The sequence below is a fragment of the Hyposmocoma kahamanoa genome, unplaced genomic scaffold, assembly GCF_003589595.1.
Source record: "Hyposmocoma kahamanoa isolate Upper Pololo Valley unplaced genomic scaffold, ASM358959v1 116, whole genome shotgun sequence".
In the NCBI taxonomy this organism is placed as follows: domain Eukaryota; kingdom Metazoa; phylum Arthropoda; class Insecta; order Lepidoptera; family Cosmopterigidae; genus Hyposmocoma; species Hyposmocoma kahamanoa.
In genome coordinates this window covers 5,218,219-5,241,858 of record NW_020653391.1, presented here as the reverse complement: position 1 = coordinate 5,241,858, position 23,640 = coordinate 5,218,219, and the positions used below count along the sequence as shown (strand labels likewise).

At 36.7% G+C, this 23,640-nt stretch overlaps 1 protein-coding gene across 1 annotated transcript in view; it reads right to left on the bottom strand.

Moving 5' to 3' along the window:
- Nucleotides 1-22,788, bottom strand: part of LOC113239819 (sodium-dependent neutral amino acid transporter B(0)AT3) — a 28,495-nt gene extending 5,707 nt beyond the window's left edge. The window contains exons 1-10 of the mRNA XM_026476960.1: nt 22,479-22,788; nt 11,636-11,868; nt 10,744-10,974; nt 9,689-9,799; nt 7,886-8,127; nt 6,523-6,673; nt 4,557-4,758; nt 4,020-4,179; nt 1,876-2,038; nt 913-1,113 (exon numbers count right to left, since the gene is read on the bottom strand). Coding sequence (XP_026332745.1) covers nt 913-1,113; nt 1,876-2,038; nt 4,020-4,179; nt 4,557-4,758; nt 6,523-6,673; nt 7,886-8,127; nt 9,689-9,799; nt 10,744-10,974; nt 11,636-11,868; nt 22,479-22,734 — 1,950 coding nt within the window. The 5' untranslated portion in view covers nt 22,735-22,788. The remainder of the gene's footprint in view (nt 1-912; nt 1,114-1,875; nt 2,039-4,019; nt 4,180-4,556; nt 4,759-6,522; nt 6,674-7,885; nt 8,128-9,688; nt 9,800-10,743; nt 10,975-11,635; nt 11,869-22,478) is intronic.
- Nucleotides 22,789-23,640: the final 852 nt, after the last annotated feature.

Sequence of the window (23,640 nt, the reverse complement as noted above, 5' to 3'; positions counted from 1 at the left end):
AGGTTCTCAATTCTGTATGTATTTTTGTTTGTTTGTATGTTACGCGATAACTCTGGTATTTGTGAACCGATTTTCATGATTCTTTTTTGTTGGAAAGAGTGTATCTCCATAGTGGTCCCATTTCATTTTGAAGAAAATCATTCACCTCTAAGGGTGGCTGATCACGCATGAACATTCATTTTTATAAATAGCGCCTAAATTTACTTAAGGAGCAATTGTTTTAATGTTTGGTTTTGCTATTCTCCAATTCAAGGCGTTTTTCTCTCTCAATATACTTTGAGTAGTGAGAACCAATTTTTATTGTCTCCGGGGATATTTCAATAAAACTTGGCAAATAGATGTACTGATGATATTTCACGTACTTTTGAAGTCGGTTTTTTTAGTAATCTTTACCGAGATTATTACTTTGGTCGAGTATTACTTATTAGACAGTAATTGTTCCGGACAGATGTCAGACTGAGAACGGAAGGAGACCCTCTGTGTCGGAACGAAGGAATATTTCTTTGTGTTTGTTCGAATTTTAATATCACTAATAATAACAAACTAGTTGAGTATTTCCACAAATAATTGATGAATATCATGGTATAAAAACATTGTGATATTTAATTAACATAAAATAAACTTTCCTAAAATAAAGCCTTGAAATTAGACGCTTGTAGAAGAGCTGTAGTGGCGCTTCTGCGTACTAATTTTCATACAATATCTAGTCTGTAAAAGTGGCGCAACAGTGGCGTTCAGCTGCGCTTCTGAATATTGTATGAAAATTAGTAGAGTCGCGGCTGCACTTATATAAGCGTCTAGTTTAAAAGTGCCCTAGGACTACCTAATTTTTTTCCAGTGTCTAAAAATGTACGCAACAGCTATCATTGCCTACCTCTACATAAAAACAAATAATATCAAAATAAAACTTACATCCTGGTCACTCATCATCTCCTTCGTGGAAACCGTAGTCTCAATCCTCCTTATAGACCCTTGATGTATGTCCACATCGAATGCAAGGCACTGGAAGCGGCGAAGTAGGAGTACCACAGGGATGGGCAGTACCCCGGCTAGTATCATTGCAATGGCTATGCCGAGAACCCAATTCGGATATTGCATTTTGTCCACGCGACCCTGAAGAATTGAAAAAGTTAAAACTGTTTTGTTCCTGGCATTCTATTATCTTGTTATTATGTTGTAGATTAAAATTTTAACGAATATTATGTTATTTACATAAAATGTTATTTACATAACAAGTTTTTACAATCCATCCGGAAACGTTAAAATAAACAAATTTTTGTACTTGACGTGGAGGGTGAATTCACCGAATTGAGCAGTGTGTGGAATTCCTGAGGATGTACAGCATTTGGTCATGGAGTGTGTACGGACGGAACATATCAGGGTACGGTTATTTGCACGAGTTGATATCGATACATTTAATTTTGGGTGGTTTCAATCCGTAGTGTCGGAGTCAACGTGGAGGGCCGCGAAGGTTTGTATACATGTTAGTAAGTAGTAAGTAGCGAAAGCACTTATGTTATGGAAATCGGAAACATCGACGTTACCACAAACATCCATTAAATAAGTTACTTTAAAATGCATTTCCTCGTCAAAAATGTTGCCAGTTGGGATTGAATTAGTAGAATTAATGTTTATTTTACAATTACATATTTTTAAAATAAACCTACACAAAACTTGCAAAGTGTTCGTGCATTATCTTTGAAATTGAAGTTATTTTGCTTGGTTTTCTTTTATAACAAGCAAGTTTCTAATCAGTATAAACGGAACCCGATTAGAAGCTTATGGACCATGTCTATAGTATTGGATCCTGAAGTCGGAATATAAATAAGAAATTAATCGAACTGAAAGCTACAAGCCTTTGAACGAACGTCTCACCTCATCAGCATTCCAAGCACCGTAAGTAGGTGGATTGATAAGCATAAACACGAGTGAAGACAGCAGGATACAGCTGACGATAACCGGGCCCACGTAGCGCCATGTCACCTGCCAGTAGAGCCCTGGGCGGTAGCCAGTCATCTCGTAGATATCATTGGTGAACCTAGGAAGATAATGAGGTGACATGTTAAAGCCGCAGAAACTAACCTAAAATGTGCTGTATTTCTGTTTATTTTCAAAGTATAAGATTGCATCGTAACCCATTCGTAACACATTTTTGAGACATATTGATCCACTTAGTATGAGTCAAGTAGGTAATTCCATACAAACGCAGCAGCGCGACTTGTATGTGGCACGCCCACCGTGCGGTTTGTGCGGATGCACACATTTGCATAATCTCGCGTTGCATTCAGGTTGCATAGCGCGTGTCGTCACTCGCGCTTTTAATTATAGGATTTAATTGTTCGCTCGGTGTATAAAAAATGACATCAAATACAAGACGTGTTGATTATTGTGTTTATGGGTGGTTTGACAAGAGTGACTTATAGTCGTTTTATAGTGAATACTGTAATTTGGACGTGATTTCTATGTAATTTTTCAGGACAAAGATAAAAATGTGGTGTATAACGTAGTAAACGGAATAATGTTCGTAGTTAGCGTTTTAATAGTTAAATTATGCTTCTTTCAGATGTACTTTAATATTTATATTTGAGCAACAAGTTTATAACGTATTCTTCAACAAAAATCGGTGAAATAGAACAATATGAAAACGCGTTTGCGAGGTTTTCACTCTAAGGCGACGATATTCAGAATTGTTCGACATTTTATTTCTATTTCATAACTATATTACCTAATGGAGACACCAATCCGCGGTGTTGGTATAAAAATATCTGTACTTACGTACAGCATTTAACAAAGGTTATTTCAATACAGTACGAGAATATGATGAACACGTTAATTTTTTAAATTTATATACAACCTGTAGGTGCATACATATAAAATAATAATGTAACAGTCCTACGCTCCGAAAGAACATTTAGGGTCGTATTCTAGAACTCTACTCAATGCTCAAGTCAGGATTGCACTGGAAACAGAAGCACTGGAAATACGACCCTAATGGCAGGGACTTGAGTATGATTTCGAGTGCTTTAAACCATAAACAAATCCTGATTTGAGCATTGAGTAGAGTTCTAGAATACGATCCTTAGTGTACGCATTGAGTACGAATTTTCTGAAAAATTTGAAAAATATAATTCCGAAGGCTCGTATTATGTCCACGTTTCGAAATATCTTTTGAAGTTTTATTTAGCGTGAATTATAAAATAAACTTGTATAGCTAAAAGCTACATAGAGAAAAACGAGATTTCAAATGATTTCACAATAGCGAAAAACCTTTCCATCTTTAACTTTTGACAGGTGTCATCGTCAACTGTGGAAAATGAAAAGGAAAATATTGGAAAAACATCAGGAAAAATATTTATTTTTCTGAAAAATATTATTTTCACAAAATGGAAATTTTTCCATGACCCAACACTAGATGCGCCAAACAGGCGGTAGTTGCCCTACTTGTCTTACTACAGTATAGTAAATAATAAATAACGCACACACTCAACATAGCCCCGCACTAGGGAAACCCTGTGCCGCGGGTGCCATGGACACACATAGACAACCATAAATTACACCCAAACTGACGAGAGAAATAATTGTAGGCTATACAACTATTTCTTCCGGCCCGGGAATCAAACCTGGGACCTCTGCGTGGCAGTCCGGCATGGTAACCGTTCGGCCACGGAGGCAGTTAGTATCTATACTAGAGTAATCATTTGCGTTATATTACTTTTGTGTTTTTTTTCGTTAACTGGGTAATACAGCTTGTTGAGAACAAGCTCCGTCTTTTACTAAAGGTTTGTGATGGTTACCAATGCAAGTACCAGCTACGTGGAAATACTAAGTAAGTAAGTAAGCACTGTCTACGTTACGCTTAATAAACGGTTAGGTGACCGACCGCAGTAAAGCCACAATCTTATTCGATTAATGCATTATGCCTTATCGGTTTTCCCAACGGGATACAGTTAACGTTGGGGTATAATAAAACACCAGTAGGTATACCGAAATCTTCAGAATGGTTACTAATGGCAACTTACTTCTCATGTCCGTAGATGTAAATAACAGAGACCATTTCAAGGAGAGCCACGACGACCAGGCCTATAGTACCGGCGAAAGAATCAAACATCTTTAGCCAGTATTCTCCAGCGCCCGTTGTGAAGATCAGACCCACAAAGAAACAAAAAGTGCAGACCGTACCTGATAAAGAAAAATCGAGATTACACAATATTGTTTAGGGATCATTGTGTTAGTTTGTGTAAGAACATTATTATTTACGCGTATATTGGTGTACCGCAGGGCACAGTATTTGGCCCTTTTTATTTATTATTTATATAACAAGCATAGACCCTTGTTAAGGTCCGAATTTTAAATGGTTATTCCACAAGGTATATTCCTTGGTCCTTTTATTTTGGTTATTTGAATTATTTACTTTCTACACCTTGTACAGCTACTGTTATAGTGTGAAGTTACATGGGTGTTCTGCAGAGCACAATATTCGGTCCTTTTTTATTCTCAAATTATATCTATGATATCTCTTACATATCGCGATATTGACAGTATTCTGGAAAACTTACCAGTAAGAACAGGCTTACTAAACCGCTTGAAGAAATCGATATCAAATATGGTACAAAGCATTCCCTCCATAATGCCGATCTGACTGCCCAGCCCCAAAGAAAGCAGCATCAGGAAGAATATTATCGACCAAAATGGAGCTGGAGTCAGTTTCAGGATTGCTTGGGTGAAAACGATGAAGGCAAGACCTGTGCCTTCTGCAGCCTGTCAAAGAAATACAAGAACTTTAATGTTAGGCTTTATCGTTTGGTTTCACCCTGAGAACGTACCAGATTACCGGCGCGCATGGTCAATAATTGTCCTATCACCTATGTCCGTATCATAATAGCTAGTTTAATCAAACAGTAATACGGGATAATTTGGATTCCATTTGTCAAACTGTGAAATTAATAGTTTTAAGTGTAAGCAGCGAAATTTGCGCATAAATATTAGATATTAAATCTTTTGATAGACGCCAATACTTTTAATAGCTTTTATTCGCTGTTTTTCGTGTTTCTTTTTTGTAAAATTTTTACTTGTGAGTAAAACAATAAATGGATGTACACGTTTCACATGGCGCTACATATTTATATTAAAAAACATTTATTTGCTAGAATACGTTATCTTTTAGAATTATCAATGATCTTATATAATTATCAACAGTGTAGTATGCAACCAATGCTGGCGTGCAAATTTTCGTTATGTTATATTATGTCTAAATTCTGAACACTATCTAACGGCATAGAATCAGTGATCCATTAGCCAAACCGACAAAGCGCTTTTAAAATCGTGACCCCTTACCTGTTTTAGGTGATCTGGTGGATGATTGTACGCTTTGATGAACATATTAAACGAGTTTACGTCTTTGACACAAGGAGGTTGACAAAGATTCGTCTTTAGGTTCTAATTCGTCGCTGTAATATGACTGACTTATTCATTGTATGTATATAGGTAATTGTGGTGCATCGTACCTTAGTAACGCATCACCAGCGTTTATAATGATCGCATATGATCGCGTATTTTTATTTCTGATTAGGAAAAGCATACATGTTCTATAATCACAGGTCAAGATGAACTAGGTTTACCACAGAGTTCCATATTGGACCCAATTTTATTTATCATTTATATGAATGACTTAACTTTTTTGAAATTGTCTAGTGTCAAATTGATAGTTTTTGCCGACTACACAATCGTTTTTTGTTCCGAACAACACCAGGAAACCACAAAAGCATAGGCATTTGAATGAATAACAAACCGAGATCTATGTGATTGTATATCTGAGTATATTGTGGACACTGAGTTCGAGCGGCGTGGTATAATAACAAATCAACAACATATAAAAATATTAAGTCCTAAGTATCAAGCAACTAAAACATTTAACAGTCCTACTGAGCTCAAAACAGCTCTTGTTCAAAATATCATTTTATCATATTGAGGAGTTGATAGAAGACTTGTATTCAAGCGTAGATGTGTGGCAGTGTAAAATAATTTAACATATTTTTTGTATTGATTACTTATTATTATAAATGCTAAATATTTTTAAGCATTAATATAAAGAAAGTATGCACAAACAAGATGTAAATGAGTACCTATGGGTGCTATGACTAACAAGATGCCTAAAGATATTTAAGCATCTTGTTTGTGCATACATGAGTACCCATAGGTACTCATTAAAGAAAGTATGCACAAACAAGATGCCTAAATATGTTTAGGCGTCTTGTTAGTCATAGCACCCATAGGTATTAATTTACTTATAGTTTGGGCACTGTTAGTGTTCTAAGATTTAATTATATAGCTTAATCATGATTGTATAATAATTAAGGTTCCATCTTTTTTAAGTGTTTATTTTAAAGTTATCATAGCTCTCCTTCATATTTGTTTTACTGGTTTAAGTGATAATTACATTTATCTTTATATATGTATTAAGTTTGTATATTGTTGCGCATGCTTTTCCGACAAAATCCCAATTGTAATCTAAATAAATCTTACCTCATTAAGCTGTTTGCTCATCGCACACCCAGTGAGATTAAGGGCTTTCGTCAGGTTAGGCGCTAATAGAGGATAATGCTCATTGTAGTACTCCGCAGTTGAATTGAGAGTGAAATTTCCGATGTGGTGTAGCGCCAGGATCTTGGTTTCCCTGGAAACGAAATTTCGTATAGTCAATTGGGGTAAAGTGACAAAGCTGTAAAGTGACAAAGTGGTAAAATGTAAAGGAGAAACAATTGCATTTTTGCAGATATATACTTGAAAACAAACCGTAGTCTTTAGCTCGAAAGGGCTATAATTTGCAATTTTGACGTAGAAACTTTTTTCATACTTTTAAAACATGTAAATAACATTTTTTGTGCAACTGAGTTGTAAGCGCCAAAATATTCTGACCCGTCGTTGGATTTTATATTTGATATGGACTGTGCAATTTCGTTTTAGTAATTCATAACCTTGGTGTAATAGACCACATGTCAACATACGTCAAATGTGCTTTTAACATATGAAGGTCTTAAAAATAATATGAACTACATGAAACAAATTATGTATATACATGCATGCATATGATCACTCATGTTTCTCCCTGGGTAGACAGAGCCAAGCCACGCAGTGATATGTTAGTTTTACTGTGTTCCGGTTTTGAAGGGTAAGGTGCTGGTGAAATTGCAGGAACATGGTTATTGTCTACTTATGTCTCAGGGTGTCGGACGCAGTAGCAGTGCCCCTGAGACCTTTGCGATTTAAAGCTCTGAGTGGCACTGCCACTGTTACGCATAGGCGTGTAGCTTACCATAAGGCGCACGATTTGTTCGTCCCGTCACTTGATATTATAAAAAAAAGACTATGGATCTCCAACTGCTACGTTCCTAACAAACCTCCTTTACCTCCTTCACTCTCATCAGTACCTTCTTGGCACTTTTAACTCAACCTTTTTTAAGGATACCCTCAATCTGATTGAGATATGTATGCCGAGGTCTACGCCTCCGTCCAGTATGAATATGTGAAATTATGTAACTCTCCTATTTAAGCAGAAAAAAGTTAGGACTCATTTCGTCCGTATAATTTCTAAATCTCTCACCTCAAACAGAAAAACAAAATTGGTCATTTTGTTGATGTGAACTTATTACAGCAAGGCTGCGATATATATCATTTGATTTAACGGTGATGGAATTGAGATGAAACCGGCATGATGTGTTGTGTGTGAAGCCCCCAAGTCTCTATACGGAGGTATAGTAGAGTTATTGCAGCTTAGCGGGACGTTTATGGATTAATGTCGGAGATGAATGTTTCTTGATAGAAACAGAAACACCACAAAAAATTAGCATCCAACAGGAGAAACTGGTAAAACAGGTAAATAACTTACTTGACAATACAAGTCTCGACCATAGTGAACGCCTTAAACCCAAGAATGCTGAAGATGACAACGGACGCGTAGATGGCCGTAAGCGCATTACAAACGGAGACCAGTAATACATCTCTTACGCAGTTGTTGTTCGGTGGATTGTAAGAGCCGAAAGCAATAAGAGACCCGAAGGCTAGACCGAAGGAGTAGAAGACTTGAGTTGCTGCGTCTAGCCAGACTGTCGGATCTAGTAGTTTTTCTAGCTGAAATGTTGAAATTAAATACACATAAATAAAATGCGGGAAGTAGAAATTTATAGAGGGTGTAAAATATTTTTTTTATTTCTACCCTCGACCTGAATTTCGATGCTATGATACTCATAGTATCTATACTATGAATCCCTAGTTTGAGACCAGCTAATAGTGTGATTACCTGACACATTACCTGGTCCATGACTCATATTGATGATGTTACCTCCAAGGTTACTAAGTCATACGCATAACGCAGTCTGTTTCTCACGGCCAAGAACTTTACGAATATCGTATTGTGCGTATGTACATAGTAAGTTAGAATATGCTTCCCAAATCTGGAGTCCGAAATACCAAGTATATATCGACAGAATTGAATGAGTCCAAAATAAATTTATTACATTCTTATGCATTGACTGTCAATGTTCTTATGCTATAAAATGAGTAAGTCGTATAATTCATGCGACTACACACGTCTCTGTAAGAATATGAATCTATCAATTTTAAATATTCGCCGAAAAATCTTGAATATAGCGTATATTCTAAACATTATAAATGGTAATGTTGACTGCTTTGACTTACTGGATGATATTTCTTTGTACCTAGTCGTTCTATGAGACACTGTTACCCTATTGCAGTTTTCTTAGCGAGGACTAACTATAGACAAAATAGTTTTCTATGTAGAGCTAGCAAGAGCTTGTAAAGTGTACTGAGCAATCATGATCGACTGTTGATGTATTCAATTTTAGTGTTGATAAAGCTAAAGCGTAAACTCACGGACATTTTATTTAATTTTATTGAATAATTTGCGATTACCGCAGGAATTGGGTTGTTGTATTTATGTAAGTGCATGTTGTTAAGAAATACTGTTTAATTTTCGTTTGTTTAATGCTCGTGTATTATTTGTCTGAATCTATAGGAAACCTGTAATTGGCTATAATTTTCTTTCCCTGTTTTTATTAAATGTAAGAAGCTGTTGGTTTTCCATGAATAAATAAATAAAATAAACATTATTATTATTGTCTGTCTATGTTGTTATATATCCATGTCTCTCTACCATACAACGAAAGAGTAAATAAGAATAAAAAAACCGACTTTAAAATTTTGTGGAAGTACATCTATATGGCAAGTTTTATTGAAATCTGTTTACGAAATATGGGTGAAACCCAATAATCCTGGTCCATCCCCTAATTTGCCACCCTTGGAGGTGGAATATTTCCTTCAAATTTGAATGAAACCACTACTGAGGTACCCTCTTTACAACAAGAAAACAATCATTGATACTGGTTCAGAAATGTCAGAGTAAGCATACACAAAAATACACAGTCGAATTTAGAACCTCCTCCTTTTTTAGAAGTAAAGCTGAGATATTTTAACATAATACATGAAATTCACTTGACTTCAATTCATATGCCAGATATATCATTATTAATTTATTCGGACTACAAGTACTGTGTCTGACTGTGGAGTAATGTGTGGACTATACTTGGTCTTAAAAGCTCCGCACAAACCTATCGGAGACTCCACCTACATATATATATATATATACTACCCTACCTAAAAGTTTAGGACCAACCTTCGGTTTATACATATGGATGATGCCGTCATAGGAGCCTGGGAGCGTAACCCCGCGCACGAAAAAAATCGTCAGCACAGCATACGGGAACAGCGATGTGAAGTAGACAACCTGCAATATTTTAATGGTTTGAAGTGTATTGTGCTGTAGCGTAGGCTTCGCAACCAGAGCAGCCGAAATCTCCAAAAGGCTTCCGTCCACCTTAGCCCGTGCTACAGCTTAATGTGTTTTGTAGAAGAAACCCTTGGGTTCTGTGGAGTACAGGCAAACCTGCTCGCTAATGAACATTCAGGTGACCTTGGCTTTCGGTGACCAAAAGGCTAGCAGTTAATTCTGTCAAAGGATAAGTTAAGCTATTCAAAAGGGAAACGTAGATGGCCTTCTGAGCATGAATTTTTATCTCACAACTTTCTGCTTCAGAATCTTCTACCATTTTATAGCCTATATATATAAATTCTTAAATTAACTGGGACAATTATGTGAGTATGTTTGGTCGCCGAAAGGGTAGCGCTATTTTTCAATGTTAATGTGTCCCACTGTTTCCAAAATACTTAAAAATATCCCGTTTTGACTAAATAGGACACAAGTGACAATAAATTTAAAATAATGGCGCGAAAGCGTTGCAGCAAGTAAGCCATGTCGCCCGCGCCATTTAGGTACATAGTTGTGTTCACAAATTAGAAAGATATAACTACATATAAAGCTACCCACGTTTTTTGGCGGGAATCAATCGGTGGTGGTGCCGGTTTCGTCCCGTGGAACGTATTTAAAAACTAAACCTGACAAATTAAAGCAAATTTGTCCGAAAAATGTATAAAACCAGCCCACCAGACTACACTAGATTAGTTCTTGTTTTATATCATATAAATAATTTTTGATCATTAAATATTTCAAATTCTTTTTTTCACTTTATTTAATCGTTATACATTTCGTAGCTAAATTCGTTAAATTTTTAAAACAATGATAAATTTACACTCGTCCCGCCTTGAAGGAAAAAATGATGGTCACATTAGGTAAATATCAAAATATAACTTGAATTAGTTCAAAATACACACCTTTCCACTACTTTGAATGCCTTTCATGACAATGAAGAAGACAATGCACCAGGCGAGCAGCAGATACAAGACGATCCACCATCTTGGCACTCCCGGTTCCTCAATGCTGGGAGACGCGTCCAATGCTTCGCGGTACCAAAAGTAGACCGTAGCTGAAGCCTTGTTGCATTCGATTTCACGGCTGCTGTTGTCTGCGGGACAGTGAGCCCAGGGAAGCTGGTCCGCTGTCAGCTGGTGAAAAATGTGATTTTATTATAAACGAGTTCTATCACAGGTAAATTCAGTCGACTACGTTTGAGGTGTAGTCCTTATGGGCTATGCCTTCATCTAAACGATACGGCCTTGCTACTTCTTAGCTTAGTTTTATGTGAGCTATATTCTTTTGACAGTGTCGGTCTTTTTTATTTATTAAAATATAAGGGCGCATTTGACTTCCATCTCACCTGATGGAAATTGACGTTGGAGCACGCACACCTAAATAGTGTCCATTCTCTCTCGCCTTTCAATGATCCAAGTTACACCGTTCAGGGAACAAGCATGCAGACAGGGAATTCCACTCCATAGCCGTGCGCCATATAAATGTAAAAGTGAAAAGCTTCGTGCAAATTCTTGGAATATCCACAACATAGGGGTGGAACCTCAGCATACGTCTGGTTCCCCGATGATGGAGAGGGGAAGGCGGAATTAATTCGTTCAATTCCCTCGCACACTTTCCGTGATATATCCTATAGAATACCGATAAGTAGGCAACTTTACGGCGGTGTTCAAGGCTCTGCAGCTTCGCCACTACTAATTCCGAATCACGTATAAGCCTCTTGGCACGCTAGAGACTTAACGTATTAAAAAATTTCAATGTAACCACATATAATCTTATAAAATAGATTCAACTTACCCGAATACTGTTAAAAAGATAGAAGAAGACCCAAGTGATGATGACATTGTAATACAGAGCCACAAAAAGAGTCACAACGCAGCTCGATATTCCAATTCCTCCCAACCATGGATGAATCGTATTCCACACGCCTAGGGAGCCAAGCCGCATCTTCTGACCGATGGCCATCTCAATCAAGAAGAGGGGAATCCCTTCCAGTATCAGCATTATGAGGAAGGGTATCAGGAACGCTCCTGGCAACAAAGATAAAAAGTTAGGTCATGTTACGTTTTAAATGGTGGTTAAACATTAACATTATTAACGGTTCTTATGTGATATTTATTTTATTTAATATTAAGATGTTATTACTATCACGATATAATTTTTTTTCTGGAAATACTCCACAAAATTCCTTCGATGCGACTGGACTCGATCCAGTGACCTACCGTGGTCGAGAAAAAGTTATCTTAACCTTTTTTTAGTTATGGACCCATCTCAAAATGTCAAAGAGCCCACTTAACCTTTCCGAAACGATAAAAAACTAAGTTTAGCTTTTACTAGCTTATATTGTTTACCATTAAACTTTACTTAATTACATAGGAATAGTTAGTGCGACGGTTGCTGTTCCATTATGTTAGGTAGGCTCGCCATGGTCCCCCGGCTTTCATTACATGGACACCTTAGGGGCCATGGACCACAGGTCAAGAAACCTAGCTCTATACTCCCGTATTAGGCGAGTCTGGTGTAATTATGTCGAGAATGTGGAATCTGGTTAACACACCATTCAGGATGCTGATTCGGCTACTGCGCCATTGCAGCGCATTATGTAGCGACCACGTGCGTAGATTTTTTAAACCGACTTCAAAAAAAGGAGGAGGTTCTCAATTCGACTGTTAGTTTTTTTTGTATGTATGTTACGCGATAACTCCGGTATTTGTGCACCGATTTTCATGATTCTTTTTTTTGGTTGGAAAAAGGTATCTCCATAGTGGTCCCATTTAATTTTGAAGAAAATCATCGACCTCTAAGAGTGGCTTTTCATGCATGAATATTCATTTTTATAAATAGCGCCTAATTTTATTATAAGGAACAATTATTTTAATGGTTGAGTTTGCTATTCTCTTATTCAAGGCGTTTTTCTCTCAATATACTTTGAGTGAGAACCGATTTTTATTATCTCCTGTGTCAAGTTCCGTATAGTGGCGAACTAGGGGATGAATCCGGATTCATTCTTCGTTTGCGCTCTTTCCGGTAAGCGATTTCAAAAAAACTTGGCAAAAAATAATTCCACGTACTTTTGAGGTCAGTTTTTTAGTACTCTGTACTGAGGTTATTTGTAAGCAACACGCCTATCCTTAACAGTTGCGATTCTAAGAGCTTTAAATCGCAAAGATCTTAGGAGCACTGCCATCGTGCACGTCACCCTGAGACATAAATTGACAAGTCAGAATTTCCCCTGCACCCTTGGCCTTCCAAACCGGAACGTAATAATGGTCACATTATTGCTTGGCGGCAGAAATAGGTAAGGTGGCAGTACTTGCCGGGAGGAACCCTTTCACAAGAACCTCTACTGCTACTACAACTGTTTGCCGTGAAGATTGGCGTTCATTACACGGACTCCTTAGGGGTCCGTGGACCAGGTTAAGAAACCCTGGTCTGGAAGGGATTTTCTTTATGCTTGTACGATTTTTGTATCAACAATAGATTCTTATATACCTTGAGACTCAGACATATTAACTAATGTCACGCGGGCCTCGCGTAATTAAATAGAAGCTCGGACCATATTAATTTATTGTAGAAATAAAGAAAGAGAAGGTACATGAAAAGAAAAGAACAGGTAAAGCAAAGGCGTAAAGACTGTAATAAAATAAAATAACGATTTAAAAACAGATACAATGGTATAAAACACTCCCTTCTTCTTGAGGTGCCATCTCCTACCGGAGGTCGGCTATCATTAGGGCTATCGGAATTTTAGACACAGCTGCACGGAACAAGGATCTTGTGCTCAGGTTGAACCATGTCCGGAGAGTCGTAAGCCACGAAGTACGCCTTCTTCCAGGTGGTTTCGTTCCCTGTATCTTTCCTTGCATTAGTCGGAGTAGGTAGTATTTATCATTACGCATTACATGATCAAAGTACTGTAGTTTGCGTTTTTTGACAGTACTCAAGACCTCTTTTCTCATTCACTATCTGTGCTCACGATATTTTTAAAATTCTTCTGTAGACCCACATATAAAAGGCTTCTAAGCGGTTGCTCATATTTTAAGTTAACGTCCAGAATTCTACGTCATACAGAAGAACCGAAAACAGGTAGCAACGCGTCAAACGCACCCTGGTAGAGATCTTCAAGGATCGATTGCAGAGTAGATGACTCAACTTTAGAAACGCGTTACGTGCTTATTCTATACTACATTTGATCTCCGCGCTGTGATCACACTCCCTTACAACGGATTAACATTTAACATAAGCAAACTTACCCCAAAAGGGCCTGTATTCGTACAAATACTGCGTTATATATGTAGTTAGGTTACATGATTTTCAATGGTATAACAGATCAGAATTTTTTATGAAGGTGAACACGTGTGCTTGAAAGAGTGACGAAGAAAAGGAATTTAAGAACGATTGGAAATTTCAAACGAGGTGGCCAGGAACCAGAGAACATGGTGATGAAAAGGTGGGATGAAAGAGGTCGCATCGTCACACTAAAATAATGGATAACACATGTATTTAAGTCGTATTTTAGCTTGATATGCTTCGATCCAGCCCGTGGCCTTTAGTCATCAGCTTCCGCGGCGTTATATTACATAATAAAGTATTACATATTATATTAAATAATAGGTTCTTGTGTGTTCTGGGTGTCAGAGTTCGTTATGGCTTTGTTAAGAGAATGCATGCTGAATCTTTACGAAATGCAGTCTTAACTATAAATACTAATTGGTTTTAGAATGAAAGAAACCTGCAAAGTTGTAAATTAGTAGAAGTTCGCTATCCTCATTGCACCTGGGCGGTAGACAACGTTACAAATCCTCTTTTTACAGGAAACTACTAGCAGTAGAGCTCCTTGTAAAAGTGTTCGTCCAGGGAGGTACTGCCACCTTACTATTTCTGCCGCCAAGCAGTAATATGAGCATTACTGTGTTTCGATTTTGACGGGTAAGGGTGTTAATGTATTTTTTAACGCACACACTTATAGCGTCTAGGGAAACCTTGTACCGCGGGTGCCATGGACACACACATAGACAACCACAAATTACACCTGAAGTTACGAGAGAAATAAATGTAGGCCATATAAATATTTCTTCCAGCACGGGTATCGAACCCGGGACTTCTGCGTGGCAGTACAGCATGGTAACCGTTCGGCCACTTAATTAAGTTAATTTTAAAAACTTTAATTATAAATTACAGGGACATGGGACTTGTCAACTTATGTGTGAGGGTGATGGACGCAGTGGCAATACCCCTCAGATCTTTGAGATTTAAAGCACTTAGTGGCACTGCAACTGTTATGTTATAAATATATATATGTGTATATCATAAAAAAAAAATTAAAAATACCATCTAACGTCTTTTTAAATTCAACAATTTATTGTATTTGTTTGTTAATACTACCACATAATCATTGTATACATATCTATTATAATAGACATTATCAAAAGCATAAACGATGCGTTATGTAATTAAGTAGCATACACGTGTTGTACTCGTCCCGACACGTGGCTTTGCTTGCATTTAAATTTATAGTTTGTTTTTTACAACAATTAAATTAGAATAAAGTTCGAGTTCTTAGGTTTTCGCGATTGTTACACATAGGAAATGAAACTATATTTCCGGATTTAAATCGCGCATATTTGTTTTTTCCAACAAACCGACGTTTCGGGCCCTTTACAGTTCCCATGGTCACGGTTGACTGTTTGTTAGAAAAAACAAATATACGCGATTTAAGTCCGGAAAAATAGTTTCATTTCCTATTATAATCAAGGTTTTTTTTAATATTATACAGGGTGCACAACTTGGTAATCGAAGTCATAAAAATAACTTCCATGTTGTGCCCCTAAATCGTAATGTTTTTTCAAATAAATATCGGATTGACCACACACATCATACATGGCCAGAAGTTATAATAATATGGTCGCACCTTTTTGATCTTGTGTATGATAAATCAACCACCTAAATTCAAAATAACTTGTAATTAGAGATGGGAAAAACTGCTTATATTTTTAAACGTTTAAACGTTGTGCTTTTTTTAAAAAAGCGTACTTTTTTAAACGCTTTTCACTTAAACGTTTTTTAATTTGAAGCTTACAAAATCGTTTAGAAAAACGTTTGAACGCTTAGTTCAAACGTTAGTTAGTTAAAACGCGTAGTTAGTTAAAAAAAGCTTGCAATGTTGTGTTAATAGCGAAAAGCAAGAGTAAACCACTAAAGGTTTTAAGGACTTGAAACAAAAGCACGTTTCAAAAAATCAAATTGTTGAGCATTGTTCTGACCAACGCTTACGCTTAAATTGAAAAGCGTGCTTATGTGCATATTTAAAAAGAAAGCTTTTTTAGTGCTTTTTGTTTAAACACCCACCTTTACTTGTAATCATTATCATCATCTCAGCTCGTTAACACCCACCCACCGTTGAGTATAGGCCTCATCTTTTGCACGCCTTTTAGGCTTGCGACCCGCAAAACTTGTAATAAAGTAGAGAACTTGCAGTCAAGTCACTACATTTGTTTTCGCTACATTTCACCACTGGCACCATCTCTTGTAAAACAGCTCTTAAGAAAAAAAGCGCCATTAACATGGTGCCTAAACTCTACAACGAACTGGTTATTTTTAATTTAATTGTATTGTATATTATGTTTCCTTTTACAATACAATAAAGATTTTTTGTACGGTTGATGAATATTTGAATGACGATATAGTGTGAATTATAATGTACATGCTTACAATTGAATATTAAATACGAGATTGAATTTAAATTTTCTTCTGACGTTCAATAGGTTTATTAGTTGACCTTGTAATCTATAATTTAATATTTCATAAATTAAGATTAGATTGGACATACATTTTCGTATGACCCTGTAAAAGGTGCATCATAGCTGTACTATATAAGACTGTACACTCTATCATGTTATGACCTATGATGAGGAATAAAGAAATTGATTGATTTGTTCGAAATAACCTCAGTTTATTTGAATTTAACAAGAGTGCAAGTCGCGAAGATAAATGAATCCTCCCAAAACCGATCCTGGAAATATTTGAAAAAGGTCCATACTACAGATTATTACAAATTTATAATATAATTCCCAATCATATAAAAAAAATAACCAAAAACAGTTTATTCAACTACAACCTGAAGGCACTGCTAATAAAAAAAAACATACTATTCTGTCTCAGAGTTCATGCAAGATAACGAGCTACAACAAAATATCTCATTGTCTTTAACCTGCTTTTTTTTTATTAAATTATTAAGTACCCTGTTCGTAACCAAGTAGCTTTAGCACACAACATTTTAATTATTGGAAATAGATTTTACTAGTTAATAATATTATATATGGTTAAAAAGATTTAAGTATATTTTGCTGAACCCTGTCAGAGTCCATGTGATTCTAAAATTTAATGTAAGAACTAGTTTTGTACCATGTTTGCAATAAACGTCATTTCATTTCATAAATTATTTAAAATTCGAGAAATCAAAGTTAGTTCTCCATAAACAATTTACTTGAGGTTATGCGAATTTGGGAGGTCATCCCCATAAATCGGCATTAGTTTCAAATTAATTCGCAACCTGGGTACAAAAGGTCACATCTACAAAATGACAACTTTCTATGAGAGTGAAAGGAACGAAATTAATCGATGCTTAAATAGGATAGTCATAACATTTCTCATATAATAATAATAACGCACACACTCAAAAAAATTTGGGAAACCCTGTGTCGCGGGTGCTATGGATACATACATAGACAACTACAACTTACACCCACACTCACGAGAGAAATAAATGTAGGCCATATAAATATTTCTCCCTGCCCGGGAATCGAACCTGGAACATCTACGTAGCAGTTTTGATATACGATCACATGTGATTTTATTATGCCAAGGTAGGATATATTAACTCGACTCTATAATTATAAAAATCCTTTCTAATAAGTTTTAAAAAGCTAATCGGAAGAAAATCCTAGAGGGTAGGAAGCAGGAACCACGCAATAGTGTTTACTTGCATAATTATGAAATTGTTTCTTTGCGTCATTTGTCGCATGTGCCTTCATTATACCAAGGATACGAACTATTTTTTAAGTTCAGCTGTCTATACACAACGGCCTTTTGAAATCGTTTTGCTTCACCCTGTATTAGTAGTTACGTAAATATGTATAAGTACTTAGTTGATTCTTATAGTCTTAAACAATTATGTTGCTAGTAGATAAAAGAGATAAATAAGAGTTACAATAATAACTGCAGTGCATTTATAAATCTTAACAACAATCAACGTTTTTGTATTAATTATGGCTGTTTTTAGTTTTAGTATAATAATATTAGTTCTTGGATTTAATCCAGGATTCATTTTAGGTGAGTTATTTGTTTATTTAGTATTAGCAGTAGAGCTCCTCGTGGGAGGGTTCGTCCAGAGAAATACTGCCGCCTTGCGTATTTCTGCCGTTAAGTAGTAATGTGAGCATTACTGCGTTCCGGGTTTGAAGCATAAGGGTGCTGGTGAAGTACAGGCACATGGAACTTTTTAATTTGTCTCGAAGTTACGGGCGCACTGGAAAAAATCTGAAAGCACCCCTCAGATTTTTGCAGAGCTCTGAGTGACACTGCAACTGCTATGGACAGGTAGGTCGTTTAACATCAGGCGCACGACCTATTCTTTCCGTTACTTGGTATTATAAAATAAAAGACATCACAAATTCCAATAAAGAACTCCATTTTTATAAATGTCAATATTTTTAAACTCCAACGTCTTTGTCAAAATGTTCGCCGTGTTACAACTTTGACTCAATACAGCAAATTGCCCTTTAGGCTAAAACTGCTATTCAGCTAAAAACCTAAAAACCTTTGATAGTGCATTTTAAAATTATTACGATAACTTTGATTTCTATAAAAATGTTCAGATATTTTGTCTATTTGTAAATATATTGTATAATCATAGTTATCATTTAAAAATGTAGTAGTATATATTTATATTAAAATTAATCGTAAATAGAAATTACAGAAGCAATCAAAATAATCAAATAGTAGCTAACTGTCCTTTTCCTACACATGGCGTTCACACAAGACAGAAAGAGACCCATTACATGATTGTTTATATAGGTTAATTTCGGACACTTTTTTCGAGGTTTTGGTATTAGACCAGTCGTCCATTTGTTAGTATGTTTGAGGATAAATGAAAAAAATCTGATTTCAGGATTGTCAAGAAAGCGAGCCTATATAAATGAAAATCCTTTTTTGGCGATATACCATCCGAACCACTCTCTATTGCATTTTTGCGGAGCTGTGATTGTACATCAAAGATTCTTGCTATCAGCCGCGCATTGCTTCTTGTAAGAATGATTTTATCGTAATTTTCTACATACGTTTTAGTTAGCGGATGGCAGCATAGCATGGGAGCCTTGGTTTGATCTGCCGCCTCTCACGTAATAGATACATCACTTCCATATAATTTCGAAAATACCTTCGCTATAATAGCCTAGTAAATCTGACTAATGAAACCAGGCGCTCATTACGAGGAAAAAGGAACCTAAGCACGCGCCCAGAGAGGTGAAAATGACGTTGCCCGCCGTGTGCAGTCGTGCGGAATCGAATCCTGGGGTTGTATAAGGATTGTAATTTAAATGAAAGACTCGTCTGAGCGCTTGCACTATCGGCGATACACTCAGCGGTAGGCACTTGTTACGTAGCCCGAGCGAGTGACGGCGCCCTAGCCGTGGGTCCGAATAAGGGCTCACACTCCTGAGTTTCTCGGAATTTATGTGCGAAATTTAATTTTGAATTTTACCATGAGCTTTCCGGTGAAGGAAAACGTCGTGAAACCTGCACGTCGAAGAATGTTCACAACACTTGGAAAAAGTGTGACATTCCTGTTTCATATCTATTCTTTATTGCACCAAAAAATACATCAGAGAAATTAATTATAGAAAAGGTGAGCAAAGATGAACTTATCTCAAATCAAAGTAGTGAGAACAAAGGTCATAAGCGGGCAACACTGCAAGTCAAAAGTAGGGAGAAAAATAATAAACTTTTATAAAATAGAAAAAAATAGAAACAGAAAAAAGGTACCTACCAACACTTACATAAACATTATAAACATAAAATATTTAGCGTAAATATACACACATATAATATATATACAAATATATAAAATACACATATAACATGATTCCAGAGTTCAGCAAGAAAGTGCGCTATCAACCTCGCACTGATAAGCGCGTGGCGGACTCTGGCTTAAACCCTGATCTGAGAGGAGGCCCGTGCCCAGCAGTGGGGGGTATAAATGGGTTGATGATGATGATGAATTTTCTACTTAATAATCATATTAGTATCAGTTGCTTTAACGTGAAACCTACAGGACATATCGTCTTTTCATGTCGTTCGTAGAATCTTTAAACTTCTCACCTGAAAAGTTGTCCTTTTGTGGATATGGGCTTATTACACCGATTGAAATATTTTCTTATTCTAGTGCATTTCATCACTACCGTCCTCACGTAACAGTAGGGACGGACAGTTTATTAAAAAGAGGACAATCATATGAAATCATGGATTTCTTTCTACACCCTCTCTGGAACAGCACTACGATGGACTACGACATTCTTGTGATTAGAACAAAGAGGAGCCTTGTGTTCAACCAACGAGTCTGGCCTATAAAAATGGTCGGTCCAGAATTTGTAATTAAAGAAGGCGAAGCTCTTGAAGCTATGGGTTTCGGTACTACTACGGAAAAAATGGTATTTATTGTAAATTATATGGACTTTGATTTAATGAAGAAGGACCGCATGAACAGGCAACCAGCATGTGAGAAAGTTCTTTGTGAGGTTTCAACTCGCATTAGACCACTGTGGCCTTAACTCAGCGAGATCTATAGTTGTGAGACGTTTATGGGTTACGTGGATTTTTTTATAATATCAAGTGATGGGCCGAACAAGTCGTGTGCCTGACGATAAGCTACACGCCTGTCTATAATATTTGCAACGCCACTCTGAGAGACACTGCCACTGCGCCCGTCACCCTGAGACATAAGTAGATAAGTCCCATGTGCCTGTAATTTCACCAGCTCCCTAACCCTTCAAAACCGGAACACAGTAATGCTAACATAACTGCTGGTCAGGTGGCAGTATTTCCCTGGACAAACTCTGTTACAAGGTAAATCTACTGCTAGTAGATCCTTAACAAACTTAGAGCGAATATTCCTTTTCTTCCATTGATTCCTCAAAGTCGATGATCGTATGTTGGTATCAGATACATAGTTAATTTAGCATTACCTGTAGCCGACCTGGTGTAATCTGAGTATCTCCTAAAGTAAAAACCTATGGTGTTGATAATTTGGCCTGGAAACCTAGATGATCTTCAAATTCTCTTGCTCATGTATATTTTCTTGCAGATTGCTTCTGTCCTTGTCCACAAAGTGAATTTACTATACTACGCATCTGACAAGTGCAATGAGATATATAGGCACGTACGCCGCCGCCATAGTATTACTAAAAACATGCTCTGTGCGAGAGGAAATATCGGCGAAAACACTTGTAAGGTATGATGGGAAACAAACGTATAAAGAAGTGACAACTTCGGGATCGAGTGTGTATATGTAGCGTGTATTGGACTCAAAGGCCTACATCCTCATTGGATTGACAATCCAGTCTACCCATCCAAGGCTATAGTTCGCTTTATCTATATAAATGATCCGACATAAAACTTTCCCACAAGGCAATCTAATCCAAATATACGCTAACGTACTATACAGGAAATTAAACACCGACGTACATAATAATACAGTAAAAGTAGGTATGTATACATACATACAACGGGGGCAATGTAGCAAATAAAATCCCAATGCTCCGATAGTCAGTGTTGTTTTTCTTTATACAACATTGTTTTATTTAACGTTACAAAGGCAGTGTAGGATGCCCTCTGGCCAGATAGAGTGGCGATCTGCGAAAGGCTGCTGGCGGTAGCAAGCGACAAGCTAAGGACCGGGTGAAATGCTGCATTGGGAGAGGCCTGTGTCCAGCAGTGGACTGCGATAGGCTGATGATGATGATGATGATTCTGATGATTATAAAGGTCATTAATTTTTTTAAGATAATCTCCAATAACAAAAGTGACATTTGTGCCGTTTATTATTTTGTATCTCTGTAGGGTGTCTGTCAGTAAAAGGATATGTGACAGGACGTCCGGCCTATGTTATCAATTCATTTACCTAGTCTTTACTTTGATCAGCGGCCAAGAATAGTGACATGTTCTAATTTTTCAGGGCGACAGTGGAGGTCCTTTAGTATACAAAGGTCTACTGGTAGGAATCACATCATTTGGCGTCCCGCACAAGCGATGTGCTCAAAGAAGTGAGCCTGGCGTTTTCACGAGGATATCAGCTTTGTGGCCTTTTATTGATAATGTCATTAAAAATCATTATAATGACACTAAGAGAGCCCTCACCTCCAACCAGGTGCCACATACACTTCCATACTCGTACCACTGTTGCAGTGCTCACGACTGGCAAGAGACTCTACGGAATAGAACTCATCCTCCGAGAGTAAATTCATAGTTTTAGACGTGACCTAGCAGGTACCGCCAACGCACTGAAACGGAGTCAAAAAATCACGGAGCTTTCGGACCGAGGAGTTAGTTTTTTTTTTAAAAAAAATAAAATAAAAATAAAACTTACCTCCACCATTTTGCTGACACAAATACGGGAACCTCCAGATGTTGCCCAGGCCGACCGAATATCCGATAATCGACAGGAAGAATTGCAATTTCCCGGACCAGGCTGCCCTATCTTCTCCTGGCATCTCCCTTTGGAGGGAGCCACGGGATCCTTGGAGGACTATGGTGACCTGGGGTCTGTCTACGCCATCGCGGGTGTTCAATGGTGCTAATTCGTGACCGTTACGTGGCCCGATAGGCTCTGGTTTAGCCGCCATCTTTATTGTTTTGGTTTTTAATTATAGGTTTATATTAGGTATGACTGTGATGGTTGACTTTTTTTGTGATGGATTTTATTTTATTAATAAAGTGCGCGTATATATATATTAATGTGTTTTAAATCTAGTTTTTATTTATTTTAGTTAAAGTTTATTGTCAATATATTTAATTAATTTTGAAACAAAAAATCAAATACTAATTTTCAATTTAACGAGATTTTTCAAATACCCTTTGCCTATTATGTTCATACCTACTATAATTGAATATTGTAGTCGTATGTGAAAAATCGAATGGCGTCCTTTTTAACGAATTCGACTACTTTAAAATACGTTGTTGCTCTTTGTAATAATTTTTGTCGTAATTTAAGCGAATCTCTGAAAACGTATTGAGTTTCTCTGTGCATGGATTTAATATGGTTTTCCAAGAGTCCTGATGGCTAAAGATGGAGCATTTTTTTTAATAATAAAAAAAATAATGTTCTGTTATTTTAATTACATCCGGATTTTCATACTTGAATTGTCTTTGTCAGTGGAAGTAGGTAGACCTGAAAAAAAAACAACGAATATAATTATTGATACTCACAGATTTAGGTACTTAATAAATCAAATCATTTATTTCTTTGTGATACATAGATTTTTAATTAGTTACAAGAATTAATTTTGAATCTCTGTGATCCAAAGTTTTCATAATTTTTCTGTATTAATTTTCATGCAATAATTCGTAAATACCCTAAGTATAACCAATAAAACATAATTAACAGTAATAAACAATAATAGATTTAAAATTATGTCTAATATGAATGTAAGCCACCTGAAGCCCTATTCTGAACTATAGTTACAAAAGATATTCTTTTTCTTCTTCTTCCTGTCCTTATCCCACGCTAGGTGGGGTTGGCTTAAAAGATA